Source organism: Sphaerodactylus townsendi, linkage group LG05, assembly GCF_021028975.2.
Source record: "Sphaerodactylus townsendi isolate TG3544 linkage group LG05, MPM_Stown_v2.3, whole genome shotgun sequence".
NCBI lineage: Eukaryota > Metazoa > Chordata > Lepidosauria > Squamata > Sphaerodactylidae > Sphaerodactylus > Sphaerodactylus townsendi.
Genome location: NC_059429.1, coordinates 112121268 through 112141197, shown reverse-complemented (window position 1 = coordinate 112141197; position 19930 = coordinate 112121268). Strand labels below are relative to the sequence as shown.

The 19930-nt window shown below is 40.3% G+C and overlaps 1 protein-coding gene across 1 annotated transcript in view; it reads right to left on the bottom strand.

Moving 5' to 3' along the window:
* Nucleotides 1-3427: 3427 nt before the first annotated feature.
* The window catches only part of LOC125433183 (translocating chain-associated membrane protein 1-like), a 29106-nt gene continuing 12603 nt past the window's right edge, over nt 3428-19930 (bottom strand). Inside the window, exons 4-11 of the mRNA XM_048497614.1 lie at nt 19397-19513; nt 19242-19300; nt 16115-16199; nt 14250-14320; nt 13863-13967; nt 12100-12243; nt 11399-11559; nt 3428-6830 (exon numbers count right to left, since the gene is read on the bottom strand). Coding sequence (XP_048353571.1) covers nt 6757-6830; nt 11399-11559; nt 12100-12243; nt 13863-13967; nt 14250-14320; nt 16115-16199; nt 19242-19300; nt 19397-19513 — 816 coding nt within the window. The 3' untranslated portion in view covers nt 3428-6756. The remainder of the gene's footprint in view (nt 6831-11398; nt 11560-12099; nt 12244-13862; nt 13968-14249; nt 14321-16114; nt 16200-19241; nt 19301-19396; nt 19514-19930) is intronic.

Sequence of the window (19930 nt, the reverse complement as noted above, 5' to 3'; positions counted from 1 at the left end):
TTCCCAGGAATTTCTGGTTCCACATGAAAACCACTGATTTCTCGTAAGTACTCCAGCAAACCACGTTCGTCTGTTGGAGCAACTGGCATTGTACAGGGAGGGTACCATGTCAAGCCCAACCCTACATACAACCCCAACTACTGATGGTGTTTTTAATCAAAAGGATATTTATCTTCATCCAAATTCAACCACTTGTTCTACGGCTTCAGGGATTAGGAATACATGATTTAACGTGAAACCAAAAATGGCCCAAGAAATTCTTCAAATCAGCTAAAGAACATCAACACTTTGTTTCCTATCCAGTAAATGATACAACTTTTAAAAATGTATCAAAACATATGAGGTGATGTATAACCTTTTTTAAAAATAAAGAATCAAAACTTTACAGTGACCTGAAGCTGATCACGCAGCAAAAAAAATCTATGAAGTGACAACCAATTTTTCAACACATTAGAAAAAAACAATGTGCTGGAGTGTTGTTATTTTTGGACAAGGTACAAGCAAATGAAATGCAGAAAAGTACTAGAGTAGAAAGCTCAATGTTCCACATCTGTCATAATATGTAAACAGTATAATATGGGTTTTATTACTGGTTTAAATACAGCTTGCTCTACTCATGCATTATAACAGAGGTGTTTTTAAGATATTATTACAATTTGTAAACATCACTCTTGTACATTTATAGTGCTTAAAATAATTATTCCCAAAGTAACAGCTTGGGCCTTTATTTTCCAAATACTTACCTTTTTCAAAATAAAGTGTTTTGATACTTGTGTGAAAATTCTCATTAACAAAGTAGCACAATGCTAACAGCAGGATAGATTTAACAAAATGTGACTTGTCAGTAAACATTGTAGCATTTGAAACAGTGTGCCCTTTAATCCTCCACCCTACTTATTTAAACACAAGTAAATTGCAGTTTTAGTAGGCCACTACAAAAGGTTTGGAGAAAAAGCATCCTGACCCATTAAGAAGAGGCTCATTGGACTGTTATTTTCTTCCAGGCCATGAAAACTTTCAACTTGCCATTTCAACACCACAAATCTCTATAAAAGGGAAAGGGCATTTTTACCAGGCCTGTTGGTCACCTTGATCATAATATTTTAAGATAGAGACAGTCCATTTTTTAGGGGGAGGGGTGTCCAGCAGCTGAGGATGGCACCACAGTGGTGCAGCCCCTCCACCTACAAAGGGATTCTGGCCAGCACAAGAAGGGTAAAAACAGAGGAAAAGTCTTGCCATCTGGAAATTCTATTGAAGCATATCAGTATTACCTATGGCCATTATGTCTTTTTTGTGTAACTGTGCTATGTGGCTTGGGGAGCGTTTCTGGGCTGAAAGCCTTTTGGATGCCAAGTACATTTGGTTCTGCCTCCAGAAATGCCTCTACTGGCATAAGATCTTATGCTTGATGGACACCGTCACAGCCCATACTTCTGGGCCCAGGTGCAGCACAGTGCCCCGCCACCCACGCATTCGCTCACCTTGCCAGCGTATTTGCCCCTTCTGCTGGCAAGGTGGGTACTCACATCTGCACAACCTTGCACCAATTCCACAACAACAACACCCCCCCCCCAAAAAAAAATTGGGCTGATAATTACTAACCACAACCAAAATTCCCGCCCCCTTCAAATTCCTATATTGTCATAAAGATATGCCCAATGGGACACTGAGAAAAATTTCCTTTGACCATTATGTGTTTAAGCTTTATTAACATTTCCAAAAGCTTTGGGCGAATTAAAGAGAGACTTAAAGGCAGGCACAGATGAGAGGCAGCCTGGTTTTCCAGATTTATTCTTTAGTTTTCTTTAAAAGCAGCCATGGGTGTGTGTGTGTGGGGGGGGGGGGCAGTGGAGGCCCTGTGATGCTGTTGGGGGGGGGGAATATAAACTTTTCCTTTCACACTATTTTTAAGATATGTCCACAAGCCTTGTTGATCTGCAACTCTAAACACAGGAATAAATGTAACTGAATTCCATGCAACTAACTTGAGATTACAGGAGGATCTTGTGAAATGTTATCTTGATAGCAGAACAAAAACCAATAGATTATACTTAAGGTAAGAAAAGGGTACACTTTACAATGTATAAGATCTCTTTTTAGATATGTTAGTTGAAAATTTAGTATTTCAAATATAAAGGCAAATGTAGATGTATCAGCTTCGCTATATTTTCCACTTACACACCCACTATCTACAGCATGGCATTCTGGGAAAACTAAAAAGTGTAGCTGTTTCTTGCAGATCTTGAGCATGATGATGTCCACCATTTTTTGTCTTTTATTTTACTCCTAACGAGTGTATGTAAATATTTGCTCTGGCAAATTTGGGGAGGGTACTTGGAGGTATTTGACTCACAAGGGACATTATTTAGCTTTTTGCTCATCTCTAGGATTGCCTTCGTATATATACAATTAGCATGAGTAAGCCCAGTAAACTCTGGGAATTTACATCTGGGAAAACAGAATTGCACAGCACATATTTTCTAAGTGCCTTTTCTCTCTAATGTAAACTCTGGCACCAATGGCACATACTGGTGTAGGAATGGGTGCTAGAAGAAATAAGAGTGGGGTTTTTTTAAGCCTCCTTTTCTGTACCTGAAAAAAAATCTCAAAGCCGCTTACAATCACACTCCCTTCCTCTCCCCACAACAGGCACCTTGTGAAGTAGGTCGGGCCGAGAGAACTGTGATGGGCCCAAGGTCACCCAGCAGGTTTCATGTGGAGAAGTGGGTAAGCAAACTCAGTTCTTCAGATTACAATCTGCCACTCTTAACCACTACCCCATGTTGAAACTACAGCTGTAATAAGTCCTTGCCGACCCCAGAATTTCTGCACTCATCCTTTAACTGGATCATCTGGTATAGTAGCTGTATGAGTCTGTAATAGAACAATTTTGAGTCCAGTAGCACCTTACCTATCAGCAAGATTTTCACCAAGTGTTTCTGAGAGCCGCAGCTCCCTTCAATTCCTTCTCGTGTCTGATGACATTGTATACCCTGAAAATCTTGTTCGTCTCTAAGGTGCTACTCGAACTCAAATTTAGCTGCCACAATATTGGCTCCGATACAAGCATACAAATGTATACCTGACACGCAAGTGGCATGACGCCTGTTTACAACCAAAGATTCCCAACAGCTGGCTGGGCAATAACCAACTGGTGGAACATATGCCCATGCAACACATGGGCAATTAATATTTCTATAATGTTTTTAGGATTGCTTATAAACCTGCACCTATTCTGTTCCTGCAATCTACTTAAAAGGAATGGGAAATCCACACAGGCAGAGCAACAGTTTTTCATGAAAATACCAGTCTATTACTACTTTCCCCATCAGCTTAAATTACAAGTTTCCATTCACCAAGTTTTCTTGGGGCAATGCCTTAAAATTAATGTATTTGCCAAAAACTGTTTAAAGGCTCACCAAAATATCTTAAGGCACAGGCCCACCTTTTATTTAATGCATTTGATAGTACATAAAATATTCATCAGTGCAGTGCAATGACACAGGACATTATGGTAATCCACTGTTACATTCCTCTCATGCTGCAGTAGGAAAGAGTTTTCTTTCCAGTTTACAGATACACATACGCAAACACCCAAACACAAAATACCTGCATTTCAAGGACAGTTTAGAGAACATACATTTAGAATATTCAACTAAAGGGTCTGATTTCATAGGGAGAAAAGTGTCAATTTTAACTTCAACTGTAAAAGCTTAGGAGAATTATTATCCAAGGAATTTAATTCTGATAATTCAGTAACTGTACCATTATCTTCTACAAGTGTGAAATGTAATTCTCAACCCATAGACATACTTTCCAGAAATGTGAAGTACTTGACGACTTCCTTTGGCAGAGATCAATTATTTTGTGATACCAATATAGATTATGTTACAGTTATATATTTTTTTAAAATCTGTTGGCCGCTTCTGCTACAGAAAACTGCTTTATGTTAGCAATGTACAGTATCTTAGACAATACAGATTTCAGCCTGTAACTCTACAACATCCATATTTACCAACCTGAGGATGCAGCAGCTATAACTGGCCTTCAGCTTCCTCTGTTAGTCCAGGGTCACAATCATGCTGATCAGAGAAAGCATTGTCTTGTGAGCAGCATAGCTGAACCTTGTAACAAAACTAAGCTTTCATCAAAACTGCTCAGAAGATGATACTTTTATCAAACGAGGCATTCATCAACATACAAATAAGTTTTATTGAAAAGCATAAAAAATATATTCTAATTTCAAGGTTGAACATTTTCAGTAGAAATACAGGATTATGAGAAATTACAGACAAATCCTACAGTGAGTTTGCACACAGGACCAGGTTGGCAAATGAGAAAAATGGGCTCAAATCCTGAATGGTGTTTGTATACAATGGATGCAACTATGGTAACATACAAAAAGGCTCCTTACTTTTATAAAAGAGTTATTTTACCCATGTGTGCAACATCTAAATATAGGTGAGTGAGTGGTTTGCTGAGTGCTAGTGAGAGAATGATTTAAGTCACTTGTTCCTCACAGGAGTATGGTCAGGACTGAGGTGTAATTTCATCCCAAGACTGACTGGTTCAACACAAAGTATCTTTAAGCCCACAGCTTGTTCATGCTTGCACCCCATTCTGGATGTTTAGCATGTAAATAGTAAAAAGCCATAACAAGATTTTCTAAGGTGTCATTTGTTGTAGAAGATGGATGTTCTATCAGAATGATAAGCAGTCATATAGGCAGTTCCTATGGGTATGGAGGAGTGTGTAATAGAAGAGTAGTGTCTCTGCTGTTACAGAAGAAGAATGACATGGCTACCACACTGGATTTGAAATTATACAGCGTTTCAATGCACACAAGAGCTTCCCCAGTGGGTGCAATGTCAGGGAATGTTCCGTCCTTGGGCGTCCATGGGTTAATTGAACTATATAGGTAAACCCTTAAGTGCACATGAGTTCACAATTATGTTGTAGTGCCCCTGGAGCACTGCCATGTGGCTGTGAGGATACAAAATTGCAATAAACTGTGTGACTTTCAATAAAATACAGATTGTACCCACAGTATGTAAAAGACCCTCATTAACTTTTTGGGATCATCCAACAGCCTGAAAAATAAAAGATCATTGAACAATAACTTATTTTCCCTTCTCTCCGTTGCTACTGATCTAGGGATTTTATTTAATAGTAGTGGCACATCTTGTTGCTTATTGGAGATCAGCCACATATGTGTTACAAAAATATTTCAGGATTGCAGTTTAAACATCCAATAGTCCCAGCTAAAGCAATATGCCTCCCCCCTCCAATATATCCAGGAGCTAACAGCAGGAAGGGTTAAAAGGTACAAGGGAAAAAAAAACTTTAAATGAAAGCTTGATCAAGGTATAATATTCTAGGATTCAAAGGCCAATGGCCAGAGTACAATGAATGATCAAATTAGTTCCATGAGTGAAGGGTGGGGGGAGTTTTAGACACCTCCCAACTCTCCCATACCAAGCAGCAAACTGCTGTGGAAAATGAAGTGGAGGGGGTTAAAAAATGGCCTGTGGTATGGAAAGAGACTTAGCTGAGCTAGTAGTGCAAGCCCCTTATAGGAAACTCTCTGAATCCCAGTCTTAAACTGTCAATTATTGTTCTGACCCTTAATCGTACCCACATATTTTAGCACATGATGGATAAATAATCATTGCCCATGTCTAACTATAAATTATAACAGGCTTTAATTGTAAGTTCTGTTTTGGAATTAAAAGCTTAAAGTATGTGGCAGAAACAGGGTCTCATTGGCTGCATTTATGACGGATCAAAAACTAGGTACAACTTTGGGGTTTTTTTTAGTAACATTCAACAGAGAATTCATGGCTTCTTACACTATGCAATCACAGAACTTGACCTTCTAATAGATGAAAGTCATTCTGAAGTGATCTACAGCTCTGGATCAGAAACATTCATTTTGAAGAATAGTTACCGTAATGGTTTCATGGATCTCCAAAGTAAAATTAAACTTTTTAGCACCTTTTTTAAAAGCATCTACCTTTTAAACGTCTATGAAAAGGCATTAGAAGCTATTTTGTATACAACGAACACATTTGAGTCTCAGATGAGGATACCATTTCTGCTAAATTAAGCCTTAAACAATTACTTAGTAATCATTCTCAAAACCACAATTGAACTGAACTGCTGAAGTGGCAGTTTTCCATGGAGAAGAGATAAACTGATTTCATCCTTTTTTCCCCTCAACAATACCTTTAACCAGAGAAAATGCATCAGAAACTTTTAAAAACGTTTAAATTGCTTCTGAATAACAGAGATATTTCAGACAGTGTAACAAAAACAGAAAACTGTGCAAACCTCTCCTAAAAATGCTAACACATACCTTTAATTCTAATTAAGTCCAGAAATTAAAGTTTCTAAAAACTACTTTTTACTAATTGAATGGACTTGTTATTTATATTTTTAACCTCCAAATAAAAACGTGCCCGAACAATAACCACTCTGTGCCTGTATCCATATTGTTGCAGTACTGTACTTACATGTGAGATTGAAACAAAAGAGAAATTATATTTCAAAACTGTGAACAGTATAATGTTAAATAAACTCATGATGAACTATTCTCACAATAAGTTTTGTATTGATACGTTAAAAATATATTATTTCGACAAGTGTCTTTCAGGCAACGCAGCTAAATAGTCTCTCTCTGCAGTAACAGAATGTTATATTTTTTTAAATAATTGAAGTCTTATGTTAAAACAGTGTCCTCTGGATCTATGGTTCTCACAAAACTTTTGATTTCCTCTTTCTGGGTGACATGCCCTCTTCAAATTTCACTGCTCCATTGGCAAAGTTAGCTGTAATACGAGAACAGAAAAGTTACAACAAAGAACACTACAGAAGTATGCAAACAATTACGGCAATATCATTCTTAGTGGTGACATAACATGGTATTACAGAGATTGAACAAGAGAGAAAACTTGTTGAGCTTCCCTGAGAGAAAATGTGAGGGTGATCTGGCTGTGACATTTGTCACCCCACTGATCGCCAGGGTTGATTGGTCAGCTGGGCTAACCAACCCTGGTTGATCAGCCAACCTCCCTCACCTCCCCCCCAATGTGCATCCCTCTTGAAGCTGTGTACTCAGTTGAAGAGGACCCTGGTTGATTAGCCAACCTCCCCCACCCCCACCTGCATCCACAGACGTAGCTACCATGGGGACATCCGGGGACAAGTGCCCCGGGCGCCACCTTGTGGTGGGCGCAAATATTGCAGGTTCGTTTGTGGCTTTCTGTATTTTTTACTGTTTTTTCAATGTTGGCCTGCAGGGGGCGCAGTTTCTAGGCTAGTGGCACCAAAATTTCAGGCTATCGTCGGGTGACTCTCCTGATGATACCAGCCAAGTTTGGTGAAGTTTGGTTCAGGGGGTCCAAAGTTTTGGACCCCCAAAGGGGGTGACCCCATCCTCCATTATTTCCAATAGGAGCTAATAGTAGATGGGGCTATCATTTTTGAGGGTCCATAACTTTGGACCCTCTGAATCAAACTTCACTAAACCTTGGTGGTATCATAAGGATAGTCTCCTGCTGATACCACCCAGGTTTGGTGAAGGTTGGTCAGGGGGTCCAAAGTTATGGACCCCCAAAAGGGGTGCTCCATCCCCCATTGTTTCCAATGGGAGCTAATGGTAAATGGGGCTACCCTTTTGAAGGTCCATAACTTTGGACCCCCTGAACCAAACTTCACTAAACCTGGGTGGTATAATCAGGATAGTCTCCTAAAGATAGCCTAAAATTTTGGTAACGTTAGCTTAAACATTGCTCTCCTGACAGGCACCCTCAAATTTTCCCCAGGTTCTCTCTTTAAATCCACCCCCTTTGGAGTGGATTTAAAGGGAGAATCTGGGCTCCCTAGATTAAAAATAAACATTGAAAGTATTGTTGAAGGAAGGCTTTCACAACCAGATTCAACTGGTTGTTGTGGGTTTTACAGGCTGTATGGCCGTGGTCTGGTAGATCTTGTTCCTAACGTTTCACCTGCATCTGTGGCTGGCATCTTCAGAGGTGTATCACAGAGAGAAGTCTGTTATAAGAGAAGTCTGGACACAGTGTATAACAGACTTCTCTCTGTGATACACCCCTGAAGATACCAGCCACAGATGCAGGTGAAACATTAGGAACAATATCTACCAGACCACAGCCACGCAGTCCAGAAAACCCACAACAACCAACATTGACAATGATGCTGTTGGGGTGGATGGGTGGGAAATCTACCTTGAAACAGCATCACTTTCAATGTTGTTTAAACTAGAGAGTCCAGAGTCTTTCTTTAAGGTGGATTTAAAAGAAGAATCTGGGCTCTCTAGTTTAAACAACGTTAAAAGTGATGCTGTTTCAGGGTGGATTCCCCCCCTTCAAAAAATAGCATCACTTTCAATGTTGTTTAAACTAGGGAGCCCTGGGTGTGTTCAGATTTGTGTGTTGGGGCATGTTCTATAATGTGATGGTGACTTTGAGATGACCTGGTGCAAAAACATGTGGTTTGGTCGTGGTGGGGGAGGGATGCTGCCCATATGCGCACCCCCCCAAAAAAAACTCAGATTTTGTCCCGGGCTCCATTTTCCCTAGCTACGCCACTGCCTGCATCCCTCTTGAAGCTGTGTATTCAGTGGAAGAAGACAACCATCCCAGAGTGAAAAGAACATAAATGGTCCATTCAGTTTAACGACTGGTCAACCAGCTGCCTGAAGGGCCAATTAACAGAATTCAGAGACTAGGCCTTCCATTGATGTTGCCTTCTAGTACTGATTATTCAGTGGCTTACAGTTTCTGGGTGTGAAGGTTCCCTTCAGACACCATGGGTTGGATTCAGTGATACAGAAGTGGAAACAGACAGTTTTAGTGCCATTCTGCTTGTGCAAGATCTTGTGCAGCACCAAGCACTCTCTGACCTATATATTATAGTACCTTAAATTGGTTGTAAAAGATCTTGTGATACTGGAAACACAAGTGAGGATACAGGAAATCTGATTTACCACAAATTGCTACCATAGTCTTTTTCTCGCACTTCTGCTTGCACAAGAGTTCTAATGTGTGCAAAAATGTTACCCTGGGTTAGCCGTTTGGCTAGTAGCTATTGATGGACCGATCATCCAGAAATCTGTCTATTCCTTTTTCAAGCAGCTATTGTTAGCTGCCATCACTACATGTGCTGCCAGAGCATTCTGCAATTTTAATAAACACTGGCTGAAGAAATACTTATTTTTGTCTGCCTTGCTCATTAACTTCAATGGATATCCAAGTACTAACATAATGGAAGAGGGAAAGTTCTTTTTATCTACTTTTTCTAATCCACGCATAATTTTAAACATATCTATCATGTTTGGTATTTGGTATTTTTCCTCTAAACTCAAAAGCTCCCTGATTCTTTAGCCTTTCCCGCTAGAAAAGGTGGTCCAAGGGCTTAATCACCTTGACTGCTCTTCTTTGGCACTTCTTCCAGCTTTCCAATACTTGTTTGAGGTTCAGTGATTACAAAAGTATGCTGTATTCCAAGTATGGCCACACCAAATTTTATATATACCAGGGCATGACAATATTGGTTATTTAAAATCATTTCCCTAATAAAGCTTTAGTTAGTACAACCCAGCCTTTTCACAGCTGCCAAAGTATATTTTCATCAAGTTATACACTATAACCCCAAGATCTTTCACTCTCTAACTCTACCAGTTCAGACCCCATCAGCATATACCGTATATACTCATGTATAAGCCGAGTTTTTCAGCCCCGTTTTAAGGGTGAAAAATGCCCCCTCGGCTTATACACGAGTCACTGCTTACCAGCCGGCTCTTCAGGCCTCTGCCGAGGCTGGGGGCGTGGCCGGGAAGACCTCCCTGCGTTGCACAAGCCGCTTGTTTCTGCCCTCCTCCGAGGGTGAAGGGGAACCCTGGCTGGCTGGGCTTCCTCAAACCCCGGGAGGCAGAGGGAGCTCCTTATTTGGGCAGTGACTCCCCCTGATGTCACTGCCCAAATAAGGAGCTCCCTCCACCTCCTGGTTGGGTTTGGGGAAGCCCAGGCAGCTGGGAGGTGGAGGGAGCTCCTTATTTGGGCAATGACATCAGGGGGAGTCACTGCCCAAATAAGGAGCTCCCTCTGCCTCCTGGCTTCGGTTTATACACAAGTCAATAGGTTTTCCCAGGTTTTGGTAGCAAAATTAGGTGCCTCGGCTTATACAGGAGTCGGCTTATACACGAGTTTATACGGTATTTAAAGTCAGGATTATTTCTAAAGTGTACACTGGTATGTACTTATTTTGCACTTCATCTGCCACACTGCTGCCCACTCACACAATTTGAAGAGATCTTCCTGGAGTTAGTGAACAACTGTACTTTCAAAATCCTATTTGAAGTTTAGACACACGCTCCGCTCATTTAGATACACGCTCCACTCCACATACAAGCGAGGAACATAGAAATGTGCATGTGACAAGGGATAGTGTCTACAAAAGACTTGAGGGTAAAGCACATAAATCCCAGGTGGAAACATGGGGCAACAGTAGAAGTATTCCACACTTAAACTTGCATGTACACTATTGCTTTGGTTATAAAACAGCTCATACAACTGGGGGAGGGGGTAATGTCTGCCTTTTCTCCCTTAAGAATTAGTCTGCCTCCCCACAGAAGAAGAGTTTTGATTTATATCCTGCCTATCTCTCCTGTAAGGAATCTCAAATTGGCTTTCAAGCTCCTTTCTCTTCCTCTTCCCACAACAGACACCTTGTGAGGTAGGTGAGGTAGTTCACCAGATAAGAGTCCACTGTTCATGTGGAAGAATGGGGCATCTAACCTGGTTCTCCAGATCACAGTCTACCACTCTTAACCACCACTACAACATACTATGTTCAGTACATCACTAAGGAAAACATTTTTGTACAGCAGTATAGCTGTGATGCAGTGGATCAGCTTAGGAGGTGACCTCCATTATTTATTTCATTTGCTTCATTTACATCCCACCTCCCTCTCCAATGGGACCCAATTCAGCTCTGATTGTTGTGAGGATAAAATGGAAGACTGAGGATAAAATGGAGAGAGAGAACAATCTCATGAGGCAGTTCAGGTTAAGAGTGTGACACTGGCTCAAGGTCACTCCAGTAAGCCTCTGTAACAAATACTGGTATGATATGACAGATACTAGGGATACTGCGCTCCCCCCCCCCCCCCCCCCCCGAGTTCTTCAATCCCAGCCCAACCGCATTGTGATATTTTACTTGGCTGTTACTCTAATGTTATCATTCAAGTACTATATTTTATTTATTGCCTGAATCCACCCTAAGCCCCAATAAGTCAGACTATATATGGATTAGAAATGAAAATACATTTTTCCCTTACTCCAGTAGTGGAACCGCACACCCAAAAGACTACACTTACCTCTACTTAGTTCCTTTTTTGCTGGTTTACTCTTTGTATTGGGTGCCTTCTTCTTAGGAATTTGATTCTGCACATGTTCCCTCCATTTCTTTAATTGGAAGTTAATGAATTTCCACATCATCCAAGCTTGTGTCAAACATATTGCCGCCAGACAGCCAATTCTAAGAAATGTTTTTTTAAAAATATACAAATGCACATATAAATTATGCATTGTTACAACTGCACACACAGAGCTAGATCGAAATTTTGAACTATTAGAAATAATGCATCAAATTGCAACAAGTTACACTAGTGAAGAGCTTTTTGCTGACTTTGTTCCTGCACTTTTAACAGCAGTCTTTTATATTCCTAGTCCTGTTGAACATAACAAGAAATGAATCACTAATGTTCAGAAGCCATATTTCTCTGATTTCTAAACACATGACAAAAACAGACAATGGCTAAGAACTTCTCAGGATGACCTAGCTGGCCCAGTGCTGGAAACAGCACTGGACCTTTGACTAGGCCAAAAAGAGCCACTGAGACAACTCAATATCTACAGGGTAAGTTGCAAAGAAGCCTTCAAGGAAAGTTTATTGAGCCAGTTCCTTCTGACATATGAATACACGTCATATTTAAAACACTAACAAGAGCAGAGAATTTTAAATAATATTCTAAAAGAGTCAACAAACCCCAGCTCAGATTTCTGCTAAGCATTATACCTAATGGTAAGTATGTTGTAGTTTCCTTCCGCTATAGAAAAGCCAGGATTTTCTGCTCTTGCCAGACCAAATCCAAATGTGAGAACTGACAAAGTTAAGGTCAGGAGACGAGCCATTACGAACAGTAGAGCCCAAAGAGTAAATCTGCAAGGAAAACCATAATTACTCTCGGATATTTTTCACAATCGTTCTACAGCTAAAATATATACAGTTTCAGTGGGGAAAGATAGGGAGGGAGGAATGTTCATTTAAGACAATGCAAATCAATGGGGCACACCCAGTTTCCTAATCAGGTTAAGAGGTCAGTTGATGATGATCCCTGCATCAAACCTTTATTGTGTCTAAAATCTGGTGAGCCCTGAATTCATTCATGATCCCTGAATTCATGCATGCTCCATCCTCTGCCTCCTGATGTCCTATGCATTCTCTTTGACCTGCTGGATTTGAGACCAGTAACACCTTAGAGACCAACAAGATTTGAGCAGCCCAATCGGGGGGGCGGGGGGGGGGGCGGCAGCGATATAAGGGTTGAATCCCCCATCCCCGGATGTGGCTTGGACTTCTGCAGGTGTAAATACCCGCTCCAGGGCACTTATGCTGGCACTGGCTACTGCAACACCCTGTGACACCTGGCCTTAATGCCTGGCCTTGTGCCTTAACATTGTACTCCGTTACACTGCTGTTCTGGGGGGTGTAGCTGACCTTAGTCAGCCTTCAGACCCCTTTTGGCCCCCATACACTGGCAGAGCTGCCGGTGGAAATAGGCTGTGATTTTTATAGCATATCTCTATTCTCCCCTATGGAGAACTTGGAAGGTTAAAAAAAATTTTTTTTACAGGCTTCCCAAACCGCAGGAAAACCAGAGCAGTTGGAGCGGTGCCGTCCCCGTCCACCTCAGCTCTGGATTCAGCTGTAAGAGTTGAAGCTTTTGAGAGTCAAAGCTCTCTTTGTCAGATACAAGCAGGAATGGAGATCTGAGTCTTTATATCCCTGTCAGAAGGTGGGAGGGTGTTGTAAATAAGGGACTGAGGATGCAAAGGTACAATGCATATTGTTATCAGTCTCCATTCATACTTGTACATGGTGAAGGGAGATTTGACTCTTGAAAACTGATGCCCCCCAAATCTTGTTGGTCTCTAGGGGGTTACAGGACTCGAATCTAACTGTTCTACTGCAGACTATATGAGTACCCTCTGAAAAAATCCTTTTGATCTGGATATGCAAATTAGGTACATGATTTCTACCCTTGAACTGAAAAGCATAGTTTGTTAAGCTGGAGAAAACTACAAACTATGGACAAAACCTAATCCCGCACATGAGTGAAAATGTCAGGAAATGTATACTCATTGTTTTCCAGTAGCATTTGGAAGTAAAGAGACTTCCTTAAATGTTGAAAATCAAAATGGAAAGAGACATTGTTTCCCTGACTTTCTTACTCAGCTTTCAAGACCTTCATTTAGTGCAAACAAAACAGTCTTTCATTTTCCCAAATTAATCTGTGCTACTTTAAGTGAAGGATGACCACACAGTGTAAGAGGGCCATTTACAGCTGAGATCGTTTCAGGTGAGAAGAGGAATGTTGAAGGGAGAGTCAGCCTCCTTAATTTTCTGTAGTAATATAGTGTGCTTTTAACAAGATATATATGCTGTAAACATAGTCTGCCTTGTAAATGCATAGAGGACCTTTACCTTTATATGCCTACAGTGCTCAAAGGAAGCTGTTAACTTTGGAGACGATAATACTAGTAATAAAAGCAAATTACCCTTTTTGTTTATTCTCATCACTGAAGTAGAAAAGACGCGAGGCATGAAAAATCAGTTCCACAAGGTAATGAGGCACCAGCAAAATTAGCCCCAAACGCTGAAGGCTGGAATATTAAAAAGAAACATTTCTTTCAAAATTTTATTCTGAGCTGCCATTAGTAACAGTTAAGTCCTGTGCATTAATCAGAAAAAGACAAAGAGTTAGCTGAGCAGTAGGAGGTTCTGTGTTTGAATTTCTTCTCATTCACAAGCACAGATAGCAGAATAATTCCCAAAATATAACATAGAAATATTACCCTAAGGTAGTAAACAGTCTGAATGACACATTAATGCTATGCCATTCCCATCCTATATTATAGACATAAAAATACATTATAAATACTTACTTCAATATATAGGCACCAGATATATGGACAATATAAAGGCAGACATAGTGCAACTGTCTGGGAATATCTTCCTAGGATTACATAAAGGGAGGAAAAAAGAGACCTTTAAAAAGCAGCATCCTAGCACAACATATGCCAGCTTTCCTTATTCTCAGCTCTTCTGCACAACTCCGTAAATATAAACGTATGCCAATTTCCCGGAGTTTCACAAATAAAACAAAAGCAATGGCACAGAAACAGATAAAGCATTTGGTATGGATGTGGTGTGTTCTATTTAACAACCTTACAACCTCATTCTGAACTAGATGAAGCTGTTACATAGTCTTCCAAAGCAGAGTCACATCACAGACTACACAAATCTAGTCTAACATTACCAGAGCATGTTAAATGTGGGGACAATATATTTGGCAAGCACTGCAGAAGCATACCAGCATAACCTGGTGAAAGGAACTCTTGCACCACAGATACTTTTTGAACAGCTGAATGGTTCACATGGTTGACCCTGCTCTTTAAAATATGGTCTCACCCACACTGCTCCTTCCTAGGATAAATGCTCACCACTTCCTTGTATTATCGAACCTCTGAGCTAAAGAAACTCCATTTTGTTTGGATTGAGAACTGGTTTGTTAGCACAATCTAATACAGTGGTTCTCAACATTCCTAATGCCACAACCCTTCAATACAGTTCCTCATGTTGTGCTGACCCCCAACCCTAACATTTATCCATTTTACAGATGGAGAACACTGATGCAGAGAGTCTTAGGCGATCCCTGTGAAAGGGTCGTTCGACCCCCCCAAAGGGGTCCCGACCCCCAGGTTGAGAACCACTGATCTAATAGTTCCCAATTCAGAGAACCCACTTATCACCAGATGTAATTTATTTAAAAGTTGAGCTGGATGTCTTCAGCATGTAAATGACATCTCACTCCAGATTACTTCATCTGTTTCATTTATATGCTAAAAAGCATAGCGAAGAAGATAAAACTCTGAATAAGGCAGCACGTCACAGGAACGTAATCTCCTGGTATCACTTGCTGGAACCTGTCTTGACAGTTAGAGCTGGCTAGTTTAGCATGAGCTGACTTACGGCCACCCTGCAGGGTTTACAAGGCAAGAGATGTTCAGAGGTGGTTTGCCAATGCCGGTCTCTGTATCATTACCCTAATATTCCTTGTGCATGGAGTTCAGCTAAGGAGAGACTAGTGACCAATCAGTTGTTGGAGCAATCATTTATGTCCAAAGATTTCTTGAACTGTGGCCTAATGACCGCCCTCCCCTCCTACCCCACCCTAATCAGTTATCAACCAACAAGGGCAAGAATCACAAGAGGCAAAATGCTGGACTTCTCCACAAACTGGTTCACACATTCTGATCCAGAATTAAATAGAATTAATAAAAGCAAATGAAACCAGTTGATTCTATCTTAAAATATATTGTGACTTCACTGAATCCAAAGTGCTGTCCATGTTAAAACAGATGTAGTTTTATCAAACTGGTGCTTTCCCGACACTTGGTCTGTTAAGTATTCCCTAGGTGCCTACATAAAGTACGCTTCTCTATACAAGTTCTTTCTCAAAATCACTGAATATTAAACTTTAGCAGATACAACATTTCTGGTAGGAAAGGACAATTCAGTGCATTAGATATTTCCTGCCTCACAACCATTTAATTCCTTCATTGTTAAGGATGTTGGGGGCTGGATTTTGTCCTCTTCCCAAATCATCTCAACTATTCATCAGCTCTGCCCACTATCTAGTTTAGTAAAGTTTTATTTTTACAATTTTATGTTTTACACTGTGGAATCTTAATACTAGATATAAAAGGATAGCAAAACAAAACAAAAATACTCCAGATGCAATTTATACCTTTCTAATTTTTTGGAAGTAGAGTTCTGGCAGTGCATGAAGCCAATAGGCAATCTGGCAGATATAGAAGAATTTTACCTGAAAGCTAAAGAGAGAGAAAGATTGCTAGTCATAAAAAGTAGGAATTTAGCTCAAAATATTTTGCCAGTTACCCTGCAGCACAGCATTATGCTACAAAGGAAATATGTTACAAATGCAATACTCATTGTCTAGCATCTATCTTTTAAAAACAAAACGTACTCCTATCCCCCACTCATATACTTAATTTTTAATAAAATTTAATATTCATGAATGAAAGCAAGGTATCATAGATACACTCTACCACATATTATAGTTTTAAACACTGTTTTAAGAGAGTTTATACAGGGCTAAGTCCTTCACCAACAGATTCTAAGAATTAAAAAAACACAGGATAAGATCCTATGGTAGACAACAAACTAGTTAAAGACGTAGGGGGAGACAAATGGGGAAGAAATTATATGCTGGAGATATAATAGGTATAAATAGATTCCAATATAAACAGGACAGGAAAATCCCATGTTACTGTGAAAAACACCAGCTAGTTCTCTGAAAACTAGGCTATTTACCAAGAGAATGGTAGATGAAAATCAGCTTAAATAAGTGAAAGTTCATGTAAAGTAGGACAAAAATTCTGCTGTTAATACCCTCTGAAAGAATTTATATTGGTAATAATCAGGAAATATCTTGAGTTCGTAGAAAAGGACTAACTGAACATGTATCAGCATAAATAAAAGCGTAGCTAACTAAATCTAGGTTAACGTTGTAATTTGACTACCATATCAAAATCTTTATACTGCCACCTCAAGATTAAAACAGAAAAAGTGCAACTAAATTGGTCATAGGATGAGATGTTTTAGTTGGTCCTAACAGGCCTTCTCCATTTGCAGGGTTTCTACTCCTGGGATCACCATGAATTGAGACATTTGCAAAAAGACTAGGAGGCCAAAATGACATCCATCCATACCCTCCCCCCCCCCCCAATTCACAAATAAAGGCCCATGCAAGTCACATCCAGTGCCAAGTTTGGCTGTAGCACTGTTGGAGTTAAGAAATAGTGACCAGCATACTTGCTACTGCTGCAGCCAGGTGCTGCTCTAAAAGTCACATAGCCAGGCAGAAATGGTGGCCACCATACTGTGAACTGCCTGGCCAACAAAGTGAGCACTGTATAACTCATCCAGCATGCACACATTCTCTGTGTAGGCACAGTGCTAATAAGCAGTAACGATATGAAGGCATGCCATCATGCTGACTCTCCTGCCCCAACATGCAGTGGAGTCACGTGCTCAGGATTAGTCACATCATGTGGTCGGACTGTAAACAAGAGGAACTGTGATTTATAAATGGTAAGGGACTACTGCATCACGCTACTGTTAAACAAACCACTGTTTGGAATATCTTTCTTATGAACAAGCAGCTCAGGGGAGAACAGTTAAATCACTAAAACTAAGAAGATACTGAAGGATACATTATAGAAGTACACAGAACTATGTGATGTGGATATTGACATGAAAATACTACGCTAACAATTACTTTAATATGAAGACCAACTGGAAAGTTATCTCCATATTGCTGACCAGGGAGGAAACGGGAGCAGAGAGATTAACAACTCAATGTAATCCAGTGATTATCCCCAAAAAGTCAGTCATTACAGTTACACTGTGCCATTACAGCTATACCCTTTATTGTGGATGAGGACTGAAGTTGATAGACATTGGTTTATAACAGATCTCAAACTCTCTCTTAGACTTCAAAATCACAGCATAGGTCTGTTGCAGGGGTCTGCAACCTGCGGCTCTCCAGATGTTCATGGACTACAATTCCCATCAGCCCCTGCCACCAATTGGCCATGGTGGCAGGGGCTGATGGGAATTGTAGTCCATGAACATCTGGAGAGCCGCAGGTTGCAGACCCCTGGTTGAAATCAATCATCTAACAAAGACTATATACCACTGCTCACAAGTTACATATATCAAGTTGCAGTGAAGGTAAATATAACTAAATCTCATCCCCCATCCTCCAAATCCAAAAGGCAGTATTCAACTCTATGTTGTGATATTGTGCTCCATTCATCCCTTAACTCTATAACAGTGGGAAACGTGAGATATCATGTAAAATCAGAAACTATGGGATGGGGGGGGAGAGATGTGTTATTCCAGCTTTTTCGATCTCTGCAGATTTGGGGAGACTGACTAGAGAAGGATCATTCACTCTGAAAATACATATATATGCTACAATGGTGGGCAGCAGGCCAAAAAAGCAACAAAAACACTGTATTGTCGAAGGCTTTCATGGCTGAAATCACTGGGGTGCTGTGTGGTTTCTGGGCAGTATGGCCATGTTCTAGTAGCATTTTCTCCTGACGTTTCGCCTGCATCTGTGGCTGATCCCCTGAACTTGCCAGCCACAGATGCAGGCAAAACATCAGGAAAAAATGCTACTAGAACACAAAAACATTTTTTTTACACCAAACACAGTATCAGCCTATAATAATCACTGCCACAGACATTCTGGTAGAAACCAGTATAGCTTTAAACAATTCACCAACATTTGAAGAATAACATTAGAAATTTAATGGTCAGATAGCTCTGACAGCCAGAGACTTGGAGATGAACAACAGACCATGCATATTTCCACCATATCCTGCATGCCCAATATGAAGTATCTGCCTAGCCATTATCTGTAGGAAAGAGGGATCATTGATCAGAACAAGCAAGGCAACTCTTGCCACGAACAATTCAGGACTTCTGTCAGTGAAAGGTAGAATTAGGCAAAGATTATCTAAGCTCTAGTCCAGTGGTTCTCAACCTTCCTAATGCTGCAACCCTTTAATACAGTTCCTCATGTTGTGGTGACCCCCAATCCTAACATTTATCCATTTTACAGATGGAGAACGTTGATGCAGAGAGTCTTAGGCAACCCCTGTGAAAGGGTCATTCGACCCTAAAGGGGTCCCAACCCACAGGTTGAGAACCGCTGCTCTAGTCCTTCAAGTCCATTTTTAAGGAGAAAATTAAATATATCAGAAAGATGATTTAGCTAGCAAACATCTCCTCCCCCTGCCCCCCCAAAGACATCAAATCAGACAAAGCAGCAACAGACTCACAACATTCGAGAATGAGGGTAATCTTTCCACAACAGAGTTGGGTTTGTTGTGAATTCTTCCTAGATGGGGAAAAAATATAAAGTTTTAAAAAAATAAATATTACGGAAGTGTGAACAATTATAATAAATATCAGAGAAATAACTTGACTTACTTACTGCAGACAAAATGCTTGATCCCCAGACAAATGAAAACAAGTAGAAAAATGCTAGTTGCCCTGATTCGTTGAATTTGCTATGCTTTGTTTTTGACAAGTGGAGACGTCTATTAATTTTCTAGAAATTAAAACAACACAATAAGTTAGGAAATGTGTGATATTCTTCGTTTACTGTTGTGCATTGATCTTAGAAAGCAGCCTAAAATTTCCACCATACCAATATCTCTAACTGTCAGGATTTAAATTCCAAAAAAGTTCTTCGTCTTTTACTTGCCACTATTAGTCAAGTCTGTGAATGAGAGCCACAACAGATCTATCCTTTCACATTAGTTGCCACAGCAGCCCTCAGAATATATTAAGCATTTTCGTTCGCATGGGAGGGTAACATGCCCAGCAAACTCACCATAACTCAAGCCAGTTACTGCTTCTCACATGCAGTAGAGGTAAAGGCTACTCAGTCGGGAGACCTGGTGGTCTCCTAAGTAGCCACATAGGTGCATAAGTTCCACAGGAATTATGGAACGGTGGCAGAATA